We start from the raw sequence: 24,757 nt of genomic DNA, 5'->3' as shown, positions 1-24,757 counted from the left end.
TTTTATAAGATAAAAAGGATAGAATGTTATTGAATTAAAAATCTGATATAGATAAATTATCGGAGAAAACAAGTTTGAAATTGTAATTGTTTTTTAAAAGAAAAATAAATGCATTATTCATATTTGTTTATAAACTAATACAAACAATATCTATTATTGTTGTTAGGTATAAATTATTTATTTTATTAGATATAAAAGGCAGAATTAGAGCGACGCTCGGCAAAATACTGCACTAGTTCCCCCGCTATCACGCTCTTCATCTTCTTTCTCATTCCTCGTGTGCCGGTAACAATCCTTTGATCCGTTCTCCTTTTTTAGTCTGCAACCCCTGGCTACATATATAGGCCCAGTTCTTATCCTAAAGATGGGGAGATGGGGAAACTGATATATTAGTTGGTGGGAGGAGAAATAGTTCAGAAATGGCGTGTATTGGTGTTGATAATGTTAAAAGTTATTCGCTTGGATTGCAAGAACCCAGTATTGACGCGGATAAATTGAGCTACGAGATTTTCTCGATACTGGAAACCAATTTTTTATTTGGCTGTGATGATCAGAAGATATGGGTTCCGAAGCCGCTGGCGGAGCAGCAGCTCAGAAATGACGTCGTGCTTAAAGGAGAAGACGGCCTTAAGGCAGTGAAAAACCAGAGGTGGAAAATATGCATCCTCAGCATAGATGGCGGTGGGATGCAGAACGTTCTATCGGCTAAAGCGCTGTCGTTTTTGGAAATGGCGTTGAAGAGTAAGTCTGGCAATCCCAACGCCAGAATCGCCGATTATTTCGACGTCGCCGCCGGGGCCGGAGTAGGTGGTATTTTCACGGCAATGCTTTTTGCCACCAACGATCAAAGCCGCCCGATTTTCCACGCCGATGACACGTGGAAGTTTCTGGAGGCGGAGGGTGATAAAATCTGCCACCCCGCAAAAACACGCAATCGCAAGGGCAATCTACTCAAGCGACTTTTCAGGAAAACCGGCGGCGCCGATTTTGCCACCTTCGGTTTAGAGAAGGCGATAAAGGAAGCTTTTAAGGATGAAAAAACCGGGCGCAGCTTAACGTTGAAAAATACTTTGAAACCGATTTTGATTCCTTGCTACGACCTTGCCAGTATGGCGCCGTTCCTGTTCTCCCGAGCAGATGCTCTGGAATCAGACAGCTTCGATTTTAACCTCTGTGAGGTGTGTGTCGCCACAGCAGCAGAACCCGGGTCATTCGGCCCGGTTTGCATGAAGTCGGTTAATGGGTCGACACGTTGCTTCGGCGTGGACGGAGGGTTGGCAATGAACAACCCCACGGCGGCGGCTATTACCCACGTGCTTCATAACAAACAGGAATTCCCTTTTGTGAGAGGGGTTGAGGATATTTTGGTACTTTCACTGGGCGGCTGCCAGGTTCTCGAGGGCAGCTTTGACTATGAGGAAGTCAAGAAATGGAAGTCTAAAGATTGGGCTCGGCCGTCGGCTAGGATTTCCGCCGACGGCTCGTCTGAGTTCGTTGACCAAGCCGTAGCTTTAGCTTTCGGTCAGAGCCGCAGCAGCAATTACGTCCGCATTCAGGTACGGCCCTTCGCCTTTTGGGTGCTGAAATTACGTATCTTGAGCTCCAAACGTAATTTCTTTTCACCCGTCATATTCCATTTACACTTACGGTGTGTTTGTTCCATGAAATTTGGTAATTTTGAGTATTTGATATAATACAATTTTAAAATGAGAATTGATATTTGATTTGATTTGATATAACTAAATAAAATTAATGTTTTCATGGGATTTGAGTTAAAATGATATTTTGAATTTCAATTATAATTTCAAATCAAATTTTTATTTCTTCCAAATCTTAATAAAACATATTGTATATTTGGATTTGTGACGAGTAGAAAAACTTTTAATCGAACATATCTAAATGATAGTATCTTTCGAGCTCTGTGTTTACTTTTGAAATGTGAACGATAACAAATTTTATTAAGGGATTTTGTTTGGAGCTTTTGGTGAGATGAGGCAGGCTGGGGGGTTGGGGACGAGGATGGGCTAAAGGTAGACATTTTGTGAGCATGCAATTTATTTCCGTGTGCTTATTACGTGCACTTGAGTGAAGGAAGCAAACGGGCCAAAGAGTAGTGACCAGCAGCATCTGCTGAAGACAAAATACTCTAATTTTTTAGAAAACAAACAAGTCAAATGAATCTCCTTCAATCGTCTTAATTACTTTTCTTTTCTAGTTCCGTCCTTGTAATTGATTAATGAATTGGGTGGTACATATATCATATTCAAGAAGAAGCACTACATTTGTAGTATGTACCATTGGATGCATAAATATACTTTGGAGTACTCACTCTTACATGTAGAAGTAATATATGAGATTCATACATCCGATAATATGTAATAGATAGAGAGTTCATCTCCCAACATGGTCACAATAGGTTGAACCTGGTGTCCTCTATGCCAACCAAAATGGAGTGTTCTAAACATTTACGGACTTTGTTACCTTAACTCAGTACTGTTTTCCAACCAGTGGAGTGTTCCAACCACAATAGGTTCTTCCTAATCTTCTACTTCGCCTGATTGTTCGGATCACCGGCATAGTGTGCGGTCTATTTACTCGTTTTCTTTCATGGTCCAGGCCATAGTAAGATTATTGGTTTTATCTGTCGATATTTTTTCCAGGTGTACTATAATATATGCATATTGGTGACTGTGATCTTGCTAACCTTTATTTATATGTGATTTGTATGATCTGACATAACACGGACTTGACAAAAAAAAGATATTGTACTGTTAAACCATATGAACGGTTAGGGGATCGGACAACTATGGGAAGGAAAAGCTAATTAAAACCTATTTGTCTTCTTGAATTGTGAGTATACTGCAAGTTGTTGATTAGGTTGTTGAGAAGTGGCTCCTCGTGTTAGTGGCTAGTTCTTCGCAGTTCACGAAAACTTAAAAATTATGCTTGGTCCATCTTTTGATATAACATATTAAGGAATGGGACCTGGCATGATGAGTAACCCCTTATTCTTTTTTATTTTACTCGTTTTTTTTGCCATGGAACTTGTCTTGCCCATAATCAAAATCTTGGTTCTGATCTACTACTATGTTGAATTGTTGATATCGTTTTCTTTTTTTTAAAAAAAGTTATACAAGGATCTCTATTTGGTTTTGAGCTATACTTTCTAGTTTACATCCCATCTATGGTATCGTGTTTGCTAATACTTTGTCTGATTTTACGAGTAGCAGGCTAATGGAACAAACTTGGTTCAACATGGGTTGAAGATCGAGTCGCACCCTACTCCTAGCAAACTGAAAATGCTGATCTGCGCGGCTGATGATATGCTGAACCAGAAAAATGTCGAATCGGTCCTCTTCAAGGGTAAGAGGATAGGAGAGAGGAGCAATTTTGAGAAACTCGAATGGTTTGCTGAACAGCTAGTGCTTGAACATCAGAGGAGGAGTTGTGGAATAGCTCCCACTGTTGCATTCAAGCAAGTTACCCCAAAAGCTTCTTGAACAATTTCACTCTTTCCAGAAGAGTCAAATAAAGGTAAGCCCCACCCTCTTTGACTATTTTATCATTCTTTATCACTAGTATTAAATTGTCACTTTACTTTATATTTATTACTTGCATTATTTTGCCTGCTTATATCTATGAGGCCCCCATGTGCTTTCCTACACTCGAAAACAGTAAAGGTAGAACCATTTTATTACTTTAAGTAGTTGATTATGTGAATTAGGTTTCTCAGTATGGCATCAGGTGGAACTTGAAATTTCAAAAAGTTATATATAAAAAATCTCAATGTTTTTTGGATCCTCCCGTTGTAAGATATACGGAGTTTTGAACTAAAGATGTATTTTCAGTTTTCACTCATAAGTTTATGCGTAAAGAAAATGTATTTTCCTTATAAAACACATCAAGATTTTTGTAAATCCTAACCACTTCAAGATATAGGTGTTGTATTTTCAGCACCACCCGTGGGCTCTAATGTTGTCTAGTTCTGATAGTTACTTACACAACAATGTTTACAACCATCTTTTGGCTGTTGGCATACTTTTCTCTCTTTCAAGTACAGCAGAGAGATGAAATTTATAGCCAAATAAGATGTGGGGATACAACTATTAACCATTTTGTCTGCTGGCCGACACCGATTCTTGGAGGAGAATGTGTGTATTTTAGTCATTTTACAACTTTGGGAGATGATCAAATCCTTGTCGGTGCATCAAGACAATCCCAGACTGGAGGGACCTTCTTACCTGCAAAATTTAATGGGCTGACAAGATTTCCCATGTGGGAGTCAAAATGGTCTTTGTTAAAAAAAATATATAAATTAGAAATTTATTCCGATGAGTTATTAGCCAAATGGTCATTATTTATTAGTGTCATTTATGTGGAAAACTTTGGTCCAATTTCTTATTGATGTTGGGGTGTATCTTGGATGCAGGTAAATGAAGATTTATGTTGCTGTAGGGAAACAAATTTCAAAAAAGGTAAAAGTTTAGGAAAGCTTTTCCTTTTGAGAAATTGGCAAAGATTGGAGGAAAGTGCAGCATAAAGGTGTGGACTTTGTGAGATTCTTGATTGGCATGGTGGTCAATTTGTATTTCTGTATCAATTTAAAGATTAGTTGCCCATTTGAAAACTCCTCATTTCATTCAAATTCTTGGAGGTGTACTTTTTAATTTTTTCATTTTGGTGGTGTAATTTGTTTGCAGTCAATTTTTATTTTTATACCTACATATTATCATATATGTACATTGAATATCAGATTATATTATAGTGAATAAAAGAGAATATGTTTGGCGATGATTCAAGAATTGAGAATCAAGAATAGGAAATCAGGAAAACTGTCAAAAACCCAAATGACTAAATTTTCGAACTAAAAGCCCAACAATTCAGAGTTTGTACTCTTTTCCCATTAGATTTAGAATATTTTCGACTTATTGAGTGCTTTTTTTTAAAAAAAAAAAATTAAAAATTGATGGGATGGGTTTTTGAGATAGGAAATTTTTTTATTTTTATTTTTATTTTTTGGATATACAATTTTGACTGTATTTTCTAATCGAACATATTTTCTTGGAAATTTTTTGGACGGACGATTTTAGGAGTGGTCCATTATTTAGGGGGAATTTTTTGATAAAAACTTGTGTGAGACGGTATCACGGGTCGTATTTTGTGAGACAGATATCTTATTTGGGTCATCCATTAAAAAATATTACTTTTTATGCTAAGAATATTACTTTTTATTGTGAATATCGATAGGGTTGACCTGTTTCACAGATAAAGATTCATGATACCGTCTCACAAGAGACCTATTCAAACTTTTTCTTGTTAGAATTTCTTGATTATAATTTGAAGAAATCCTTAATTATTATATCTCTTAATCTTGTATTTATTTTTGTACTTCTTCCGTTATAATTTCACATAAATCAAAGAAATGCAACAAATAAAACATTCCTCTAGCTAAAAAAATAAGATAAATATATCAATATGTTATTTAAAAATTGGGGGTTATAATATATTTTACGTGAGACTTATGTTTTTATAAAAAAAAAATGAAAGAATTTTTTTATTATATGTAACAGTGACATTTAATTAAATAATCCAACTCTCGTAGCTTAAGCTATGCTACACAAAACACGCTATAACACACACACACACACACACACACACATATATATATATATATATATATATATATTTTGTAATAATTGGTTTCAGATTTATGATTTTTTAAAACCAGTTAGCAATTGCAATAATTTTATCAATGCTAAAATTTTGATATTGAAATTTGTAAAATTGATACGTGAGACATTCTAATTTAATTGAATTTGCTAAAAAAAATTCATTTCAAGTCAAAAGTCAACGTTTAGAATTAAACAAAAGCTGGTGGTGAATATATATCTGAATAATAATACAATTATGCATATAGATGGATATACATCATTCTCAAAAACATAATCAAAATGGGGAATCGCCAATTTTCTAATATTCGTCACATTTAATGGGTGATTTGATAATTAATAATGTCCACTTCCCATCGAATAATCGAGTAAGAAGATGATGTTGGAACAAACCTTAGCCAATTGTTTATTCCATTAAAATTAATGACAGATTTATTTAATCAATTTTGTTGTCTTGCTATTTTCAAGATTAATCACATCCAACCACTTGCGTCCTCTAATTCTCCTTTTCCTTTGCTGCTAATGGCCTACACTTTATACCTTCCAAATAATATATACAATTGAAAAAAAAAACAAACAAAAATTTATGTAAAATCGTCACACATACTAATTTTACGAGACATATCTTTAACCCGACAAAATTTATGATAAAATATTACATTTTATACTAAAAGTATTATTTTTCAATTTAAATATAGATCGAATTAACTCATATCAAGAAACAAGATCAGTTAAACTGTCTCACAAAAAGTCTACTATTGAAAAAAAAAAAAAAATACTATGTCCAATGTCCAACTTTATTTTTAAAATTTCTTTTAATCAATGATTTCGTGGGTCGGCGAACCTATATCTCGTATTAAAAAAAAGACAAAAACTTGTTTGAGACGGTCTCACAGGTCATATTTTGTGAGACATATATCTTATTTGGGTCATTCATGAAAAAGTATTACTTTTTATGCTAAGAGTATTACTTTTTATTGTGAATATCATTAAGGTTGATCCATCTCACAAGAGATCTGTTAAAAAACATTAAAAGAATACATAAATGTTATTGTTACAACGTAACAGTCATGACATGAGTTAGGGCATTTATAAACTCCAAATTTGTTTGTACTTTAATAGAAAACAATGGAATAAACTTCAGCTTTATCTTTGCTTAGACAGGGGCTTATCTTTTGAACACGTTTATTTATTATAAGCACTTTTAGACTCTATATTTGCTTCACTCAATTATTATTATATATTTTTTTTATAGGATAATTAACATATTAACTTTAAAATAATTGAGAAAGACTAATAGAAAAAGGACATAAAGCATAAGGGTCAATAATTCATTGAAAGAACAGCAGTATACAGAATGTTGTATTATTGTTTTATTTATCACAAAAATTCTTGTGAGACGGTCTCACGGATCAATTTTGTGAAACATATATTCTATATGAGTCATCTACGAAAAAGTATTACTTTTTAAGTCAAATATATTAATTTTATTGTAAATATGGACATGATTGATCCGTCTTACGAATAAAAATACGTGAGATCGTCTTATAAAAGACATATTATTTATTTATACGTTACAAGACTAGTTTCATTTGGTCAAATTTCACATCAAAAAAAGCTGGATATATAAAAATCCTGGACTGGTCGATTCATTGATGGGGATACCTAAACGAAATGGCTATGGAATTGAATTGAAGCCATTTTAGGTAACATCAATCTCACATTCTAAATTGGCCCAACATATCAACAAATTTCACGATGGTATGTATGTATTGGGAAAATTAGATGAATTATCTTATACAAATTTTAATTTAAGAAAACCTCCCTATGTTGAAATGGCACGAAAAATTTTGTTACACGATCTCACGAATCAGTTTTGTAAGATAAATATTTTATTTAAGTCACTAATAAAAAATATCATTTTTTTTTTCAAAAATATTAATATAAATATAGACCACAGTATAGACCTGCTATTGAAATGATTTAAGCTTTAAAAGAAAATTTGTTGATTGCTTGCAATTGCACAAAAAGTCGTCGAAGGATCAGAGATTGTATCACAGATTTTCTAAAAGTGAGGTTCCGAATTATTGGACGAATATCCAATTAAAATACAATTTCTATCCCTATTTATTTTATTGATTTTTCATATCAAATCATTCACTAACTTTCTATTCAAATTCTACATAATATTTTACAAATAAAATGATATAAATTCCAAAAAAAATAATCATCTTATCAGAAAATATCACGGTGGCACTGTTAACTTGATATATATATATATATATATATATAGTAGGTCTCTTGTGAGATGATCACACGGGTCAACTCTACCGATCTTCACAATAAAAAGTAATATTCTTAGCATAAAAAGTAATAATTTTTCATGGATGACCCAAATAAGATATCTGTCTCACAGAATACGACCCGTGACATCGTTTCACACAAGTTTTTGTCATATATATATATATATATATATATATATATCATGCCAAGCTTTAAACTTTTTATTTATTTATTTATTATTATTACAATTTGGGGGCAGTTTAGTTTTGAAATTTTGAACCAATAACATAGCAAAATACTGTATGAAGTGTCTGTTTGCACAACAAGAGCCGCCCAAAAAGTCCAAAATCTTTTTCAAAAGCATGCTCACGCCAGAAGTAAAGCAGCAAATAAAACTTTCAGCTCCATAAGATATTCATCAATATTAGGGGGGGGGAAGTGTAGAATTTGACGTGCCGTGATGAGCTAAGCAATGCAGACCAATAGCCATTATTGAAGGGGAATCTGTGCCTTCGTAGTTTCGGTCGATTCAAGGGGTTCCTGTAACGCAGGATTAATCGGAAACAGCATACATTGTGCATGTTGTGCCATTAATTGATCAACAAGCACCAGTGCCACCATTGCTTCCACCATGGGAACAGCTGCATTAGGAAAGCATAGCAGAGAATTTATCAGAACCAAGAGAAATTTGAGATCGAATTGGGACATAGAGACCACGGTCAAAACAAGTAAATACAAGGGAAACCTTGTTTGAATAAGAACAAAAATATTTAAAAACAAAAATTTGAAAAAGAGTGAGTAACCTCGAGGAACAACACATGGATCATGGCGTCCTCGAGCTATAAGTTCCATCTCGTGTTTATCCCTACTCACAGTATTCTGTTTCCTCTGCATAGACAGAACACCGAATATCAATCAAAATAAGTCAAGCACATGCTCAAGAGATTATGGCTTCACAAAGAGCATTGAATAAAGTGTCCACAGGCCCACATGAAACATGCAAAAATTATTGATGAGAATTGCAAAACAAAGGTTTGGTTAATATAAAACATGATTCCAGTCAAATGATGAGATAGCTTAAAACATAAATTTGTTATCTCTTTGGCACAACAGGCAGTTTCATTTTCAAATACCAGTTATTACATCGACAAGGCGATATCATATAGCATACCCGAAGTAGGTTAATATTTCCCATGTATTTAGATGCAGTTCAATCAGGCTTACATTGTAAATGGAAACTGTTGTTGGCATAGCAATTCATAAATTTGATATGATAAAAATAAATTTAGACTCGGCTGCTTGATAGCATGGTCCTGTAGCGTAAAATTTAGACTCACAGGTTGCTAGCCTGGCTCACTTTGACCTAAAAAAATGCAGGCTCGGTACCTCGTGATATAAACTGTTCAAGAATTCTTAGTTTTCAAGAGGATGACAAAGACACATGCAGAAAAAAGATCCGAAGGCATGCCCAAGAAGATGGAGCCAAAGCAGGGAAACCAGAGAGAGAGAAAGAGATGACATACAGAGATTGTGGCTGTGGGCTTGAAAGCTATTCTCATGTTAATGATTTCTCCATTTGATATCCCACCCTGAAATGTATAGCAGAATCATGAAAAACAGGAAACTTGGAAAGATGACAGGTATAACCTATACATGTGGTCCATTGAAAAAAACACTCTATACCTGTATCCCACCAGATCGGTTGGTTTTAGTCCTCATTCGGCCAGAGTCATCCATGTAGAACTCATCATTATGCTCACTGCCAGTCATGAAAGTACCTGGTAGAGTTTCAACAAAAGAAGATTAAACTTGGGATAAAAATGTATGTTCTTCGTGTTAGTTATTATACACACTAACAAACTATCAGCCGGTCATCAAATAAAGGAAACTCTAAATCATAAATACATATAATTTTGCACCTCCAAATCCACTGCCAAACTCAAAGGCCTTCGTCGCAGGTAGCGACAAAACAGCTTTGGCCAGCTCTGCTTCAAGTTTGTCAAAGACTGGAGAACCAAGCCCCTACAAAAATACAAACAGGTGTTCAGACACTTTTTGGTGAATTTTTCAAATCTACAAGAAGAAAGTATTGCAGCAAATTATGCAACACAAATAAATGGGTCGCTTGACAGGGTAGGATACAGGGGTTACCCGTGGAACATTCCGAGCAATGCAGGTGACAACACCTCCAATGGAATCACCTCTCACTCTAACAGCATCAATAGCAGCAATCATTTTCTCAGCATACTCCGGATTTGGGCACCTTACAATATTATTCTCTATCTGTCAACATTTGAAAAAACATTATTGCGCCAAAATGGCCTGAAAGCTGACCACATGAAATTAAAAGGAAAAAAATTACTCTATTGTCAAAATTTATAAATGAGACACCGTTGCAAGAGTTTATCCAATATCATACAATATGTAGAGGAATACCTGATCAAGTGTCACAGTGTCATGATCAACCAAATCTTCTGGAAGTACAACCTTGTGTACTTGTGAAACATAAGCAAGAACCTGTAGGAAACATTATCAGGACAAAACATGGTAAACAAAGGAAACACAGCTGCATAATCAAATAAGTATGTGAATGCAAGACAGACTTCAGTTCCTGCATAAAGTTTTAAAATCTTCTTTGCTAGAGCTCCAGCAGCAACTCTTCCAATTGTTTCTCTGGCAGAAGATCTCCCGCCACCCTGTATTTCCAGAGGCACAGTCAAGTAAAAGGAAAGTGTGAGCAAGAGCTAAGACTTAACAATAATTCATGAGCACGTGAAGATTAACTTTTCAAGTAATCTTCAATAGGCTGCTAATGTTACTACTATTACTTGATTGTAAGAAATGTTACCTGTATTGATCTCACGCCATATTTGAAATCATAAGTTGCATCTGCATGAGATGGTCTATAAGCTTGGGACATTTCACTGTAGTCCTGAAACATGAAATAACAAACTTTTAATAATGCATATAAATGCATTTATCAGTTGAAAAAAAATCCTTTGAAGCTTTTAGCAAACTACAAAAGTTAACCCATTAATAATTGTTACTTCAGAAAAAGAATGTAAAAAAGTTTCCCACTCTACGGGTCTGCATATGGGACAGTCTTTTTGAGAATCAATTCTAGGTAGATTTCAATATCTTCATGTGTAAATAGTCGAAACTGTACCATTAAGTTCTAAACTAGACAATCAATGAAGACCTATTCATGTACTTACATGCCCTCTTTGATCCGTATTGGGCACTTCTACCTTGATTGGAGCTCCAGTGGTTACCCCTGCAGTAAGTACAGTATATGTTACTAAATTTTCCAGAACATTACAAGTATTACACGTCTAAAAAACAGTAAGGGCACAGAAAGAAAAACATAGAGTTCAAGGAGCCTAATGAAGAACTAACCATCAGCAATTCCAGAAGCTATTTTGCATGTGTCGGTCTCTTTTCTAGGAGTAGTTATTCTGCTCTGACCAGGCCTCCTAAAGACATTGATTTCATTAATAAAGATTAGCCAATTGGATCTGAATGTAACTCTGTGATTTCAAAAGAAACAAAACATGGCAAAAGAAATTTACGGCTAGCATATCTTATCTCCAATTCTTTAATGATTTAAGAACTGTTATCTCTGTTTTTGTCATCTATCACACCCAGCTACATGCATTTTATTGTGGGTGAGCTAAAACCTGTCTTGGTTACCGGTGGTTTCATAGTACTTGTAAAATCAAGAAAAGCGAACAAACAAACAGGACTAGAAGAGCCAAAAGAAGTAGTTCCCTTTTCTACGTTTATACAAAAGTAGGTTGGAACTTGGAATCGTGCCGGAAAAAACAACAAAGTAGCTAAAAATGTACCTCCTATCCAGATCAACTTGAAGATCCGCTACCGTGAGGGGAATTCTAGGAGGGCATCCATCAATCACACACCCCACACCACCACCATGAGATTCTCCGAATGTAGTAACACGGAAGTAAGTTCCAAATGTGCTACCGGACGCCTGTATTTCTATAAAAAAATTCAAAGCATGTTGTAAGAAGTATCCAGAGACAATATGAATATGAAATAGATGTTTTTTTTCCCTGGCAGTGGGAGAGAGTGCACAAGGAGAACTAAAGTATCTTCAAATGATCATCATATGAGGATTGGCATCAATCAGAAATCAATTAAATCCTCAAAAAAAATCCGTAAATGAAATGAAAATTTATAGACTAAAATTTTTAACTTAATACCTTAACAAATTCACGACACCTGAAAATGCACCTTCTAGGTAAACATTAATGTTTGCTTTGAATCTATCTTATTCTCTTCATGCAACAATTAGAAACAATAAGGTTTCCATGAGTAAATACTCAACTCATTGATCTATCTTCGATGTTCATAAATTTCCAATAAAACAAATCATTGACTCGTTTTGAAACGAAGTACTGTCAATCAAAATGGACCAACACGTAGTAAACCATTTCTGTAGAAACAATCACCCACGGATTTGATTGGAAGACCATGGACTTCACCGCATCAAAGTTTTAATGTTTTAAATTACCATTTTTTATGGCCTTGCAAATCATTCAACATCACGTATTTCACTTGGCATCAAACTTGTCTCAGTTAGCTTATAATATAGGATATTAAACGTCGAGCTTAGGCATTTCCCAACCAAACATCTAATTAATCCATCTAGAATCAAGATAGTTAATTAGCCTCAGCAGTCGGCACAACCAACTTATTTTAAAATTTCCCATATCAAATAAAATAGGAAAGTTATAGCTAACTCACAAGCTAGAACGAAATCTTAATCGAGCTCATGTTACACCTTTACACCAATTAAGACTTTCATCCCTCCAAAAGTTTTCGAACAATAGTTCAAATATTTTAATGCGCGATTGAATAACAAGAAAGGCGATCAGCAAAGTTGGATAGCGAATTCAAGAAAAAGAGAAGAAAAGCAGTGAAAGCATGTGAGTAATCCAGATACCGAGGCGTTTGGGTAGGGATCTGCGAGCTGGAAGCTGGAGGTTCTGAGACGGAAGAATGGACGACGAGTGGAGGGATCCGAGATGGGCGGAGGCCTCGGAAGCAGATGGAGCTCCGAGGAAGTACTTGGCAAGGGACGCCGCCATGTCTCCGACGTCGGGCCTGGTGGTTTGCTGACGTTGAGATTGAGTTCAGACGTTAAAAGGGGGTTCTTTGCTCAATATACATATATAATAGTGTGGTGGCTATTGTAGAGGTGGTTGGTGCAGGATTTGGTAGGCTGAATATTCAGGGACACCAAAGGCTCCGCCAACCACTCCAAATTTCTATATAAAAATGGATTTTTTCACCTATATTTGGGAGGATGGTTTATGGATTTTTCCGGTTTTTTCATGTTATTTATATGAGTAGTGTTTTTATTTACTCAACACATGACATATGTACTCCGTAGATGAATAATGACACGCGTCTCAGTAGATGACACGTGTCTCAGTAGATGAATCACTACTCATATAAATAATATATACCGAGCCGAATTTTTCTATGATGTCCGTAAAAATATTATTAAGAATTCAAGGTAAGTAATATGACATACTATAATCAAAATGTGATGGGAAATCTCTCTTGGTCGTTAGATATTCTATGATAAGGTAATGAATATCATGCATGTAACATAGTAACATTTTATAAGATGTTTTTTTAAACCAAATTTAATAAGATGTTAGAACTCTCAATTCAAAGGATTGTGACATATTAAAATATAATTTCACAAAAATAAAACTCTTTTGAGACGTTTTCATAAGTCAATTTTGTGATACATATATTCTATTTGGGTCACTCGTAAAAAAATATTATTTTTCATGCCAAAAGTATTATTTATTTATTGTAAATATGAATATAGTTGACCCGTTTCACGAACAAAGATATGTAAGATTGTCTTACAAAAAACTTACTCTTTTACGTTTGAAGAATGAAATTGATACCAGAAGTGATTCCGGATTCGTGGTGTTGATTAATATGGTCATTAAATCATTTAATTTCATTTTCAGCGCCCTGAATCACCACTAAAAAGTGAAAGAAAACCACATATAGCTAGTCATTAAATCATCCTCATTGTATGCAAGCACATGTACTTCATTACTCATTTTCATAATTATATTTCGTATTTCATAGCGATAATACTTTTCTTCATTAACGAATTGCATGAAAGTCAATATTTTCTATAAATAATTTCAAAGTTCATGCAGAAATCACCATGAAATCCATGTGTACGTGGGCAATAATTTTCTTGGTGCTGATTTCTTTGCCAAGCTTTGGATATGGTAACATAAACATCCTTACATGTGACGAAGCTCAGTGTGCAGAAACATGCAAAGAGGCTTATAAACAATATTTGAAAGCATCTCATTGTATGGATTTGCATTTTAATTTGGGGAGAATATGTGTGTGTGTGCATAATCCTACCAAAACAAGGCGAGGCCGGCTTGCGAGCTTTACGAGCCTCGTCGATTTAAACTCTGTTTAAATTCAGATATTAATTAGAATTATTATTCGAATGTTAGTGAACTGGTTAATTTTTCCATTCAAAATAAAATAAAATATTACGGCAGTTAGAAAAAAAGTAGGTGGATATCTATCAATCTATCATACAAAAGCTAGCAAAGATTGTGACAACAGATAGAAATATTTGGCCTTTGTTTTTCTAATACAGTGGTGAGCTAGGATGCATACTAGAAAATAAAGCAAGAAAAAAATTACAATTTAGTTGGCTAATAAAGTTGGTTCCTTCTGTCATCCAACCATCTCCACCTACAAAATGCAACCACATGTCACTTTTTTTCATACAAAATTCGAATTTATGGGATCTATTTCGAGTAAATTTTTTGTGGGGATTTATATATATTCCGGGAGAAGTATAAAAGGAGGTAGGAATGGGGACACTAATTGGCTGGCATGTTAAGTTTTAAAAAGTATCATTGTAAAAAATGTTTCCACGTGCAAGACTTACCAATGGAAATCCCATCTAGGTCGCACTTTGGACATGCGATTATGGCCGTAAGGGTAGTCGGTCTCCGCCCTCTTGGCGTTCTGAAAGGCACAACATCCGATGGAGTAGATACCGATGAGGAAAACAAGCATCACGATGCTCAACACCGCGAGTTTGTGCCAATCCCTACGAACATTTTCGAGCACACCGGCCTTGCATGAGTCACACTCGTAGCACAGCACGTTCGGGGCATTGTTCCATCGGTAGCAGTCTGCGTCCTGCGCTGTTGTTGTGGTTGTGTAGTCGCATGATGTCGGGGGTTTGCAACAACCAGACTGCATCCATATTTTTATTGATTGTGTTCATAAGCTAAAACTATAAATCAATAAAATTCCTTGGTTTTATTGGAAACAGTTTATGTTCATCAGGAATACAAATTATAAACATGGTTTATGGGGAAAGTTAAAAATATAGCTTTATGTTGGAATAATAAATTTAGCTTCCAAGCAGTCGTAGATCAGGAAATCTTTAACCAAAAAAAAAATAAATTTATTACCTGAACTGGAGACATATCTTTAGTCAAATAATCATAAGGAGTCCACGAAACAACCTGGCCACAAGTCTTGGACCCCAAAATACAGCTCCTAACAGTCATCCAATACTTGGGATCCTCAATCCTTTTCCTTAACCATCCCGAATACTTATCCAGATGATACTCCTTATATATCCTTCCAGGCACTTCAATCCCGCCTCCGGGGCTTGTAACGACGAATCCAAAGATTGTTAATCCCATCAAAGTTGCTATGATCAGCAGCATGATAACTAAATAAACCCAAAGTGCCCACGCAACATGGAAGCATGCACCTATGAATCCTGCTAATGATATTATCAGGACTATGAATCCCACCACCAAAAGGGGCGTTTGGAGGAAGTTTTCACAAGTTGTACTGCTTCTTGCCATCCATAACCCGGCTCCGATTATCGGTATCGAGGCTAAGAGGGTGAAGAGGTTGAGAAATCCTATCACTGTGTTGCTGAATCTGTACATGGCTTGTGTAGTTGTTTAATTTGCCTGGATTTTAGTGGGTGGTTTTGGTGTTCTGGTTCTTGTATGATTTGTTTGCTTTGCTAGCTTTATCTTTAATGATCATGGCTTTATCGCAGTTGAAGGGTAGAGCTGATATTTTTTGCAAATTAAAGAATTTCTATATTTTACCTATACGTTAGAATCATTTGTATATATAGAGTTCATAGAATCATATTTGCATACCACGGCTTCTCCTTTTCAAATCGATCAATCAACAAAAATTATTCTCACTGTTTTTTTTTTTTTATAAAAATAAAAAAATAAAACATTTTTTTATTCACGTAAAATAACCAAATTAAACAAAAATCTTGTGAATAAATGTATTGAAAAATTTATAATATATATTTTAATTATAATATTAATTAAAAGAGGAAATTGCATTTTGTCTATATTTTTACTCTTCTCGATTGTGGTATTTTGTGTCGACAAATTTTTTTTACTCCGTTATTTTTTTTCCCACAATTTTAATCATTTTTCTGACACGACACACACACTACAACAATAAGTGACTATTGTGACACTTTTTTGTAGACAATTTTAATTAAATGTTGTTACAAATACTTACTAATGACACTTGTAAAAAATTAATAATGTGTAAACTATAAAAACATATTAGATTAGTTATCCTGACATTTTTAATTGATGTCATTTTTTATATGGAAGGAAACAATTATTTTTCCCACATCGTAAAAAATCATTAAAAAACTAAAATTTGTCACTATAAATAAATGTGTGAATATTTGGGTTGGATAAATATTGGAGGAAGAAAAATAATTGTTTCCGTCCATATAAAAAATGACATCAATTAAAAATGTCAGGATAACTAATCTAATATGTTTTTTTATTCTCACATTTATTTTATCTATTTTTCCTCCTCCAATATTTATCCAACCCAAATATTCCCCACATTTGTTATTGTCACTATATATAACATACACGATACTTTTAGTTGTCATTATAAATGATTTTAACTGACATATAAATTTGTCATTATTACTATAATAACAAGACATGTATAAATGTATTTAAAACACGAGTTTTTCTGACATTTAAAATTGTCATTATATGAATAATTAGTAACACATATAAAGTTGTCATTATCATCTTATAATGATATTAAAAAATATCAGGAAGTTTAAGACGACATTGGAATAGAATATATTTGTTGGAGGTGTCACTAAAACTTGAATGTCACTAAATATTGAATATGATGACATTTATAAATGTCACCATAAGCATTTATTCTTGTAGTGACATATGAATGAGAACACATTTGCTCTTCTACGTCAGCATTCACAATGAAAAATGGTTAAATTTGCCAAAAACCGAAACTTATATGAGTAACACTAAAATTTGATAAAATAGATGACTAAAATTGCAGATGAGTACATATATAGAGCCGGAAACGCAATTTTTCATATGTATGATAATTATATTTTTTCTAAGACAAACAAGGAACACAAAATGAAATACTAAATGGTCTACCAAGCTTTTTTGATTTACTTTTTATAGCATTGGTGTGAGTGAGAATGGTGTTTTTAATTTTTAATTTTTTTTTGCTTTATCATTTTTCTGCATGGGTTCTTGAAATAATGTAACTCAAGCTTATTACTTTATGCTTTTTGTGCTTTGTGGATTGCTTTTGATATGAATAAGGTACACTAACACATCACTATTGATGATCATCGATATCCACCCATTTGATTATAATGACAAAAGTGTCCTTAATTGGAGACTAAGGAAACTTTGGTGGGAATTTTTCAACTATAAAATTTTCAAATAATTTTCTTAAACTATGTTAATTTTTTCATAACAAAAAGATATAAGATTAGTCCGACATGTTAATTTTTTTATAAATATTCTGTAAAAGAAGAAAAAAATTCGTTAGTTTTGATCATGTGATCGATCAAGACTCACTCATAGCTCCAATTATACCGTCAAAAGAATCTTGAGTACCACTTGATTGGAGACGATATATTCTTGTAGCTAGCTAGTTGAATAAACGTATCAAATTCTCAGTTAATGTGGCAAGGCAAGCAAAGAACAGAGGGCAATTTGTGTAATAAAAAAAAAATGGACCCCAATTTTGCTTCTTTTCTAAGCATGTTGATGTTCTCAACCCTAGCTCTAATGTATGAAAGTAATTTATCACAATAAAATGTCCTTTTGCCCCTTATCTAAACCACAATTTTGCCACTTTTTTTTTAAATCAAGTGCTCTCCATTAATTGCCTTTATTCTTATCTTATAAAGATAATATTATTTAATTTTAAATATTCACTTGTTCATTGTATTATATTATAGCTTTTTTTTAACATAACTATATTATAAAAGTACGCGGTATTTGACAAATTGAGATATTTAATTAGTACTTATTCACTTATTCCAACAATTCATCATTTAGTCCACTCCAAGAATTCACTTATATATATAGTATATATTTTCAATTCCAAAATAGTATTGCGACACACACACACAAATAAAATATACATTCTTGGAGTGTTCGAATTGGTGTTATAGATGAACGTTAGATCAATAGTCAAGAGTTCAATTACCTTATCAACACCTTCCTGGAAGAACTTCTCACACGAAGTTGTCTGTATGATTTACTTGACTAACGTTGTTTATAAGTTATTGCGTTGGTTTACTCAATGTAAAGTAACGTATGTAGATTCTTAGTACGACATCAAATATATATGTATATATAAAACAAATTTAAAATTTATTTGACACACAACATACACCAACATGAATTCCTACATGCTAAACTTAATTCTTAGTTAGAAGAAAAGTTATTATAATGTTTCCACAAGTAACAGAAATTTATTTAAAAACTGAAGTTAATTTGGAAATGATGACATGATCTGATTGGTCAAGAAATTCCTAAATAAAACCAAAGCGAGCTTAGGACTTGTTAATGGAACTTCGTGGCCTGCCCCTCGCACCGTCACATACGTCAATCCTTCGTACACTTCGCTCCATCCACCTACCTATATTTTTTTGAATAAATTAAAAAAATGCATTTAATTTAATTTAATCTAATCTAATAACATAATTGGAACGAACTAAAAAATGTGCATAATCATATATATAATAAATAATGAATTGTGACTGAAAATTCTATAAACGACGTGCGGAATAGATCACATAATCATTTTTATCTAAAGTTAAATTATTAAATTCTAGTACAGTATTTGACTAAAGTATGTTAGTATAAATTAAATAAAAGACAAAAACTTGTGTAAGACGGTCTTACGTGTCGTATTCTGTGAGACTAATATCTTATTTGGGTCATACATAAAAAAATATTATTTTTTATGCTAAGAATATTACTTTTTATTGTGAATATCGGTAGGGTTGACCCGTGTCACAAATAAAGATTCGTGAAACCGTCTCACAAAAGACCTACTCTAAATAAAATACATAAAATATCGAGGAGGTGATTGCAAAAAACTACCGACCTTTTGTTTGTCGTACCAAGCATACCAGCTGATATTTGTCTTTAGGTTTAGAGCTTTGAGGGAATAACGAGTTCCAGTTAGCGGCAGGACGGCGTCGTTGTCCCCGCTGCCAAATTTACAAATTGGAAATAATACTCATTTTCTAATATATTTACATTATATATATACTAGATATTATATTTTTCGAGTGAGTAAATCAAGAAGATTATACTCGAGTGCAATTACCTAAACACCCATATCCTGAGTCCAGCAGCTATTAGTTCTTTCAAAATTGGTAGCATGGATTTGGGTGAATCTGCCCAGCTCTCTCTTATAATATCACTGCAAATATATATGAAGAAGAACACCATACATATTTCCTTTCGTTAATATTTAGTAAACAAATTTGGATACCTGCAAGTCACCCAAGGATGAGAGATTTCAAGAATATTGGCATGAAAAGCCTTTTGCACCTCCGGACGATTCATATACAATTTTGTATACTTGACAATGCATTGATCGTTTCCTCTATATATCCAAGGCTAAAATAAATAAATAAATAAACTGGTTAATATATAAGAAATATGGGATCCATCTGATTTTCAATATTTACCAAAATACTCGAAACCGATTGATGCGGCCGGGTAAGATCCCACCTATGTATATATATACATGATTACAAGTATTTATGTATGATTTATCAATCTTACCCGGGGGAATTTCAAGTTTTTGGGAAGGGTCCCAAGCTCGGGACATGGTTTTTGGTTAATGGCGTAAGGATTGATAAGTCCAAACTCTAAAAATGCAGCAGATAGAGCTTGAGAGCATTCGTCTTTTGGAAATAGAAACGTGTCGTTTGGGCAAGACTTGTTCAATGCTTCATATGTTGAGTCTCCGATCAACCCATGATTCCACCAAAATTCAAATGCTCCAATGTTGTCGTGGAAGTCATCAATAAGTGGATTTCCAAGCTAACATGCATGCATGTGCATCCATATTTAGAGTGACCATAAATTAGGAAAAAATTAGCAAATAATTAAATATGATATGATTTGGGATTATGCGATTTTGTATCATTAGCCAAAAATACTTATTTTTTATCAAATCTCCCCAAGGGAAATGTTCGTTTTTCGATTAGTACTTATGATTGATCGAACGAACGAATCGTCTATTATTTGTAAAAACTCTATTGATATACTAGTACTAACCAAGAAACCTTGAAAGTTGATGATGGGATTCTTGACTCCCTTGTTGCTTTTAACAATGACTTTAGAAAGTTGAGGTATGTAATGGCCTAAAAAAAGAAAGAATGAGGGTCAAGAGTTTGATTATGTGGAAAATGAGGGGTGATTTTGAAATTTTAAAGTTTGATTTACTTGACTAAATACCCGTACCTGCGTAACTTTCACCAGCTATGTAAAATGGTCTACGCTTGAACTGTGGAAACCTTCCAAACCATCTTGTAAGGAATTCATAGGCATCTTTTACTGAAAAGATTGGAATTATAATTATAACCCAAAATTATTATTATTATTTTTTTTGAAATGTGGATATTTAGGTTTTTGAGTGCATCTAAAATATTATTAAATTATTTATAAATGATTAGGATATGTAAAAAAAAAAAAAAATTAATTACCTGTTCTATGGTCGCCAATTGTTTGATCAAATGAAGCGTTTGCATAGGAGAATCCAACCCCCGCCGGTGAATCTAGAAATAGTAAGTTGGCTTCTGCATGAACCAAATTGAGTCGTGTTATAGAATTTGTTTCAACTTTTCAAACAATAAAAGATCTTATAGTAACATCCACCCACCTTTGTTCCATGCATGTTGGCTCAAGTAGAGTGACTGCCCATTGCGCCTCACTCGAAAAGGCCCGATCTCCTCCCATGCCCCATACGCGATGGACGAGCATCCCGGACCACCATTAAGCCACAAAACAAGAGGCTTTGAATCGGGCTCCATGCTCGACTCGATCAACCAGTAAAATAAAGCCCGTTTCGCTGTCTGATCCACTGTGACATATCCCGAATATTGTCTGAAATCGACATTTCGGGGTTGACCGGGAAGCCTGAGGATCCTATCCCTCTCTTGCTGTTTATGGTATGGGAAACTAATCGAAGTAGCAACATAAGGTAGAAATAGTAGCCAGTATAGGACATAANGATATATGTAAAGGTGGCCAATAGCTAGTAATAAAAAAAACACTTCACATGCCAGTTTGATTTTTATTTTTGAACTTATGGAACCGTTCGAATTGCAACAAAAAAAAAAAAAAAAAATNAATAAAATACATAAAATATCGAGGAGGTGATTGCAAAAAACTACCGACCTTTTGTTTGTCGTACCAAGCATACCAGCTGATATTTGTCTTTAGGTTTAGAGCTTTGAGGGAATAACGAGTTCCAGTTAGCGGCAGGACGGCGTCGTTGTCCCCGCTGCCAAATTTACAAATTGGAAATAATACTCATTTTCTAATATATTTACATTATATATATACTAGATATTATATTTTTCGAGTGAGTAAATCAAGAAGATTATACTCGAGTGCAATTACCTAAACACCCATATCCTGAGTCCAGCAGCTATTAGTTCTTTCAAAATTGGTAGCATGGATTTGGGTGAATCTGCCCAGCTCTCTCTTATAATATCACTGCAAATATATATGAAGAAGAACACCATACATATTTCCTTTCGTTAATATTTAGTAAACAAATTTGGATACCTGCAAGTCACCCAAGGATGAGAGATTTCAAGAATATTGGCATGAAAAGCCTTTTGCACCTCCGGACGATTCATATACAATTTTGTATACTTGACAATGCATTGATCGTTTCCTCTATATATCCAAGGCTAAAATAAATAAATAAATAAACTGGTTAATATATAAGAAATATGGGATCCATCTGATTTTCAATATTTACCAAAATACTCGAAACCGATTGATGCGGCCGGGTAAGATCCCACCTATGTATATATATACATGATTACAAGTATTTATGTATGATTTATCAATCTTACCCGGGGGAATTTCAAGTTTTTGGGAAGGGTCCCAAGCTCGGGACATGGTTTTTGGTTAATGGCGTAAGGATTGATAAGTCCAAACTCTAAAAATGCAGCAGATAGAGCTTGAGAGCATTCGTCTTTTGGAAATAGAAACGTGTCGTTTGGGCAAGACTTGTTCAATGCTTCATATGTTGAGTCTCCGATCAACCCATGATTCCACCAAAATTCAAATGCTCCAATGTTGTCGTGGAAGTCATCAATAAGTGGATTTCCAAGCTAACATGCATGCATGTGCATCCATATTTAGAGTGACCATAAATTAGGAAAAAATTAGCAAATAATTAAATATGATATGATTTGGGATTATGCGATTTTGTATCATTAGCCAAAAATACTTATTTTTTATCAAATCTCCCCAAGGGAAATGTTCGTTTTTCGATTAGTACTTATGATTGATCGAACGAACGAATCGTCTATTATTTGTAAAAACTCTATTGATATACTAGTACTAACCAAGAAACCTTGAAAGTTGATGATGGGATTCTTGACTCCCTTGTTGCTTTTAACAATGACTTTAGAAAGTTGAGGTATGTAATGGCCTAAAAAAAGAAAGAATGAGGGTCAAGAGTTTGATTATGTGGAAAATGAGGGGTGATTTTGAAATTTTAAAGTTTGATTTACTTGACTAAATACCCGTACCTGCGTAACTTTCACCAGCTATGTAAAATGGTCTACGCTTGAACTGTGGAAACCTTCCAAACCATCTTGTAAGGAATTCATAGGCATCTTTTACTGAAAAGATTGGAATTATAATTATAACCCAAAATTATTATTATTATTTTTTTTGAAATGTGGATATTTAGGTTTTTGAGTGCATCTAAAATATTATTAAATTATTTATAAATGATTAGGATATGTAAAAAAAAAAAAAAATTAATTACCTGTTCTATGGTCGCCAATTGTTTGATCAAATGAAGCGTTTGCATAGGAGAATCCAACCCCCGCCGGTGAATCTAGAAATAGTAAGTTGGCTTCTGCATGAACCAAATTGAGTCGTGTTATAGAATTTGTTTCAACTTTTCAAACAATAAAAGATCTTATAGTAACATCCACCCACCTTTGTTCCATGCATGTTGGCTCAAGTAGAGTGACTGCCCATTGCGCCTCACTCGAAAAGGCCCGATCTCCTCCCATGCCCCATACGCGATGGACGAGCATCCCGGACCACCATTAAGCCACAAAACAAGAGGCTTTGAATCGGGCTCCATGCTCGACTCGATCAACCAGTAAAATAAAGCCCGTTTCGCTGTCTGATCCACTGTGACATATCCCGAATATTGTCTGAAATCGACATTTCGGGGTTGACCGGGAAGCCTGAGGATCCTATCCCTCTCTTGCTGTTTATGGTATGGGAAACTAATCGAAGTAGCAACATAAGGTAGAAATAGTAGCCAGTATAGGACATAAAGCCCGCAAACACGTATGATCATGTCGTAAGCATCACCTCTCATGATTTCAACAAGTTCGAGCTCGACTCGATTAATTTTAGATTAATTACGTAGCCTCGCCAGTTTTTTTTTTTTATATAGGAAATGGTCACCGGTTCTTGTGGATCGTAACTTAAGGAACACATCATGTGAGTTACAAGAAACATTTGAATAGAATATGGGAAGATCAAGACCATTACCTCATTAATTATATGCATGTGAGTTGTAATTAATGAAGATTTTGGCGGACCAAACATATATTGGGATTCTATAATCGGTAAAAATGTATATATATANTTTGTTCCTTGATAAATAAATGTATTCCGAGTTATATTATTCTTCGTAACTTAATTAGACACATTAATTCTGAAAGGAATATAATTATTCTTTAATTATATTTTCCTTTTTATAATATTGTACACATTTAAATGAATATTTTTTGCATTTCTATATTATTGAGATCTTTGATAAACTCTAGATATAACATATTTATTTAAAATAATTTTTTTCTAATGAAACTCTGGTTTTCATATCTAATAGAATTATATTCCAGGAATAAACTTTAGAGCAAAATAAAATTATAAATAATCAAAAATAGATGTCGAGACTAAGAGATGAATATAGACGACGCAAGAGAGCAAACACGGGAGTTGATGATTTACTTTGAAGAGATCAAGCTAAAACGTATTGCTGTACATGTAGTTGTGGAGTGTTGAAGACATAGACACAACATATATTCCCAGTGTTGATTAATGTGCTGTTCATCAAACATAATTTCGTCTTCACAAACTTTGCATCCATAGTTTTTGTTATTTGGTTTGATAAGTGTTTTTGATGCA

At 34.0% G+C, this 24,757-nt stretch overlaps 5 protein-coding genes across 6 annotated transcripts; 1 reads left to right on the top strand and 4 right to left on the bottom strand.

The window, feature by feature from the left end:
• The first annotated feature begins 191 nt into the window (after positions 1–191).
• LOC140982279 (patatin-like protein 7) lies at positions 192–4,794 on the top strand. Of its 2 annotated transcripts, none has more exons than XM_073448738.1 (3): positions 192–1,556; positions 3,228–3,534; positions 4,430–4,794. In XM_073448738.1, the coding sequence occupies exons 1-2, from the start codon at positions 420–422 to the stop codon at positions 3,498–3,500; spliced, it is 1,410 nt and encodes a 469-aa protein (XP_073304839.1). In that variant the 5' UTR covers positions 192–419; the 3' UTR covers positions 3,501–3,534; positions 4,430–4,794. The 2 variants fall into 2 exon arrangements, with proteins under 2 accessions (XP_073304839.1, XP_073304840.1); XM_073448739.1 differs by having other exon boundaries at positions 195–1,556; positions 3,231–3,534.
• A 3,376-nt stretch (positions 4,795–8,170) lies between these two features.
• On the bottom strand, positions 8,171–13,168 carry LOC140982280 (chorismate synthase 2, chloroplastic). The gene is made up of 13 exons (XM_073448740.1): positions 12,916–13,168; positions 11,798–11,948; positions 11,349–11,425; positions 11,168–11,226; positions 10,801–10,884; positions 10,556–10,648; positions 10,389–10,469; positions 10,104–10,235; positions 9,872–9,974; positions 9,636–9,730; positions 9,476–9,541; positions 8,756–8,840; positions 8,171–8,593 (listed from the first exon to the last, which is right to left on the bottom strand). Exons 1-13 carry the CDS (start codon positions 13,058–13,060, stop codon positions 8,442–8,444), a joined length of 1,323 nt encoding a protein of 440 aa, XP_073304841.1. The 5' UTR covers positions 13,061–13,168; the 3' UTR covers positions 8,171–8,441.
• Positions 13,169–14,540: 1,372 nt separating this feature from the next.
• LOC140982347 (tetraspanin-6-like) lies at positions 14,541–16,119 on the bottom strand. Its single transcript, XM_073448827.1, has 3 exons — positions 15,458–16,119; positions 14,923–15,236; positions 14,541–14,723 (listed from the first exon to the last, which is right to left on the bottom strand). Exons 1-3 carry the CDS (start codon positions 15,947–15,949, stop codon positions 14,684–14,686), a joined length of 846 nt encoding a protein of 281 aa, XP_073304928.1. The 5' UTR covers positions 15,950–16,119; the 3' UTR covers positions 14,541–14,683.
• Positions 16,120–18,756: 2,637 nt separating this feature from the next.
• On the bottom strand, positions 18,757–21,577 carry LOC140983177 (serine carboxypeptidase-like 28). The gene is made up of 9 exons (XM_073450106.1): positions 21,240–21,577; positions 21,064–21,156; positions 20,822–20,914; positions 20,636–20,721; positions 20,138–20,398; positions 19,842–19,969; positions 19,674–19,769; positions 19,449–19,554; positions 18,757–18,977 (listed from the first exon to the last, which is right to left on the bottom strand). Exons 1-9 carry the CDS (start codon positions 21,388–21,390, stop codon positions 18,828–18,830), a joined length of 1,164 nt encoding a protein of 387 aa, XP_073306207.1. The 5' UTR covers positions 21,391–21,577; the 3' UTR covers positions 18,757–18,827.
• Positions 21,578–21,978: 401 nt separating this feature from the next.
• LOC140983234 (serine carboxypeptidase-like 28) lies at positions 21,979–23,959 on the bottom strand. The gene is made up of 7 exons (XM_073450191.1): positions 23,549–23,959; positions 23,373–23,465; positions 23,131–23,223; positions 22,945–23,030; positions 22,447–22,707; positions 22,151–22,278; positions 21,979–22,078 (listed from the first exon to the last, which is right to left on the bottom strand). The coding sequence occupies exons 1-7, from the start codon at positions 23,940–23,942 to the stop codon at positions 21,979–21,981; spliced, it is 1,155 nt and encodes a 384-aa protein (XP_073306292.1). The 5' UTR covers positions 23,943–23,959.
• Between the last annotated feature and the right edge of the window lie 798 nt (positions 23,960–24,757).

Source organism: Primulina huaijiensis, chromosome 8, assembly GCF_012295235.1.
Source record: "Primulina huaijiensis isolate GDHJ02 chromosome 8, ASM1229523v2, whole genome shotgun sequence".
NCBI classification, from domain to species: domain Eukaryota; kingdom Viridiplantae; phylum Streptophyta; class Magnoliopsida; order Lamiales; family Gesneriaceae; genus Primulina; species Primulina huaijiensis.
The sequence above is the reverse complement of the archived record's forward strand: the minus strand, read 5'-3'. Positions and strand labels throughout refer to the sequence as shown.

What these genes read in the sequence shown, in the direction of transcription:
- LOC140982279 (XM_073448738.1), top strand. Translation starts at nt 420, where the DNA reads ATGGCGTGTATTGGTGTTGATAATGTTAAAAGTTATTCGCTTGGATTG. An exon ending in GCAATTACGTCCGCATTCAG is followed by an intron (nt 1,557 to 3,227) that starts GTACGGCCCTTC and finishes TTTTACGAGTAG; the next exon opens with CAGGCTAATGGAACAAACTT.
- LOC140982347 (XM_073448827.1), bottom strand. Translation starts at nt 15,949, where the DNA reads ATGTACAGATTCAGCAACACAGTGATAGGATTTCTCAACCTCTTCACC. An exon ending in AAGATATGTCTCCAGTTCAG is followed by an intron (nt 15,237 to 15,457) that starts GTAATAAATTTA and finishes ATATGGATGCAG; the next exon opens with TCTGGTTGTTGCAAACCCCC. An exon ending in CCTAGATGGGATTTCCATTG is followed by an intron (nt 14,724 to 14,922) that starts GTAAGTCTTGCA and finishes TGCATTTTGTAG; the next exon opens with GTGGAGATGGTTGGATGACA.
- LOC140982280 (XM_073448740.1), bottom strand. Translation starts at nt 13,060, where the DNA reads ATGGCGGCGTCCCTTGCCAAGTACTTCCTCGGAGCTCCATCTGCTTCC. An exon ending in ACACTGTGACACTTGATCAG is followed by an intron (nt 10,236 to 10,388) that starts GTATTCCTCTAC and finishes AAATGTTGACAG; the next exon opens with ATAGAGAATAATATTGTAAG. An exon ending in GTTTGGCAGTGGATTTGGAG is followed by an intron (nt 9,731 to 9,871) that starts GTGCAAAATTAT and finishes AAACTCTACCAG; the next exon opens with GTACTTTCATGACTGGCAGT.
- LOC140983177 (XM_073450106.1), bottom strand. Translation starts at nt 21,390, where the DNA reads ATGGAGCCCGATTCAAAGCCTCTTGTTTTGTGGCTTAATGGTGGTCCG. An exon ending in AATTGGCGACCATAGAACAG is followed by an intron (nt 20,915 to 21,063) that starts GTAATTAATTTT and finishes CAATCTTTTCAG; the next exon opens with TAAAAGATGCCTATGAATTC. An exon ending in AAAACTTGAAATTCCCCCGG is followed by an intron (nt 19,970 to 20,137) that starts GTAAGATTGATA and finishes TATTTATTTTAG; the next exon opens with CCTTGGATATATAGAGGAAA.
- LOC140983234 (XM_073450191.1), bottom strand. Translation starts at nt 23,942, where the DNA reads ATGAGAGGTGATGCTTACGACATGATCATACGTGTTTGCGGGCTTTAT. An exon ending in CCAACATGCATGGAACAAAG is followed by an intron (nt 23,466 to 23,548) that starts GTGGGTGGATGT and finishes TGGTTCATGCAG; the next exon opens with AAGCCAACTTACTATTTCTA. An exon ending in CATCCTTGGGTGACTTGCAG is followed by an intron (nt 22,079 to 22,150) that starts GTATCCAAATTT and finishes ATATATTTGCAG; the next exon opens with TGATATTATAAGAGAGAGCT.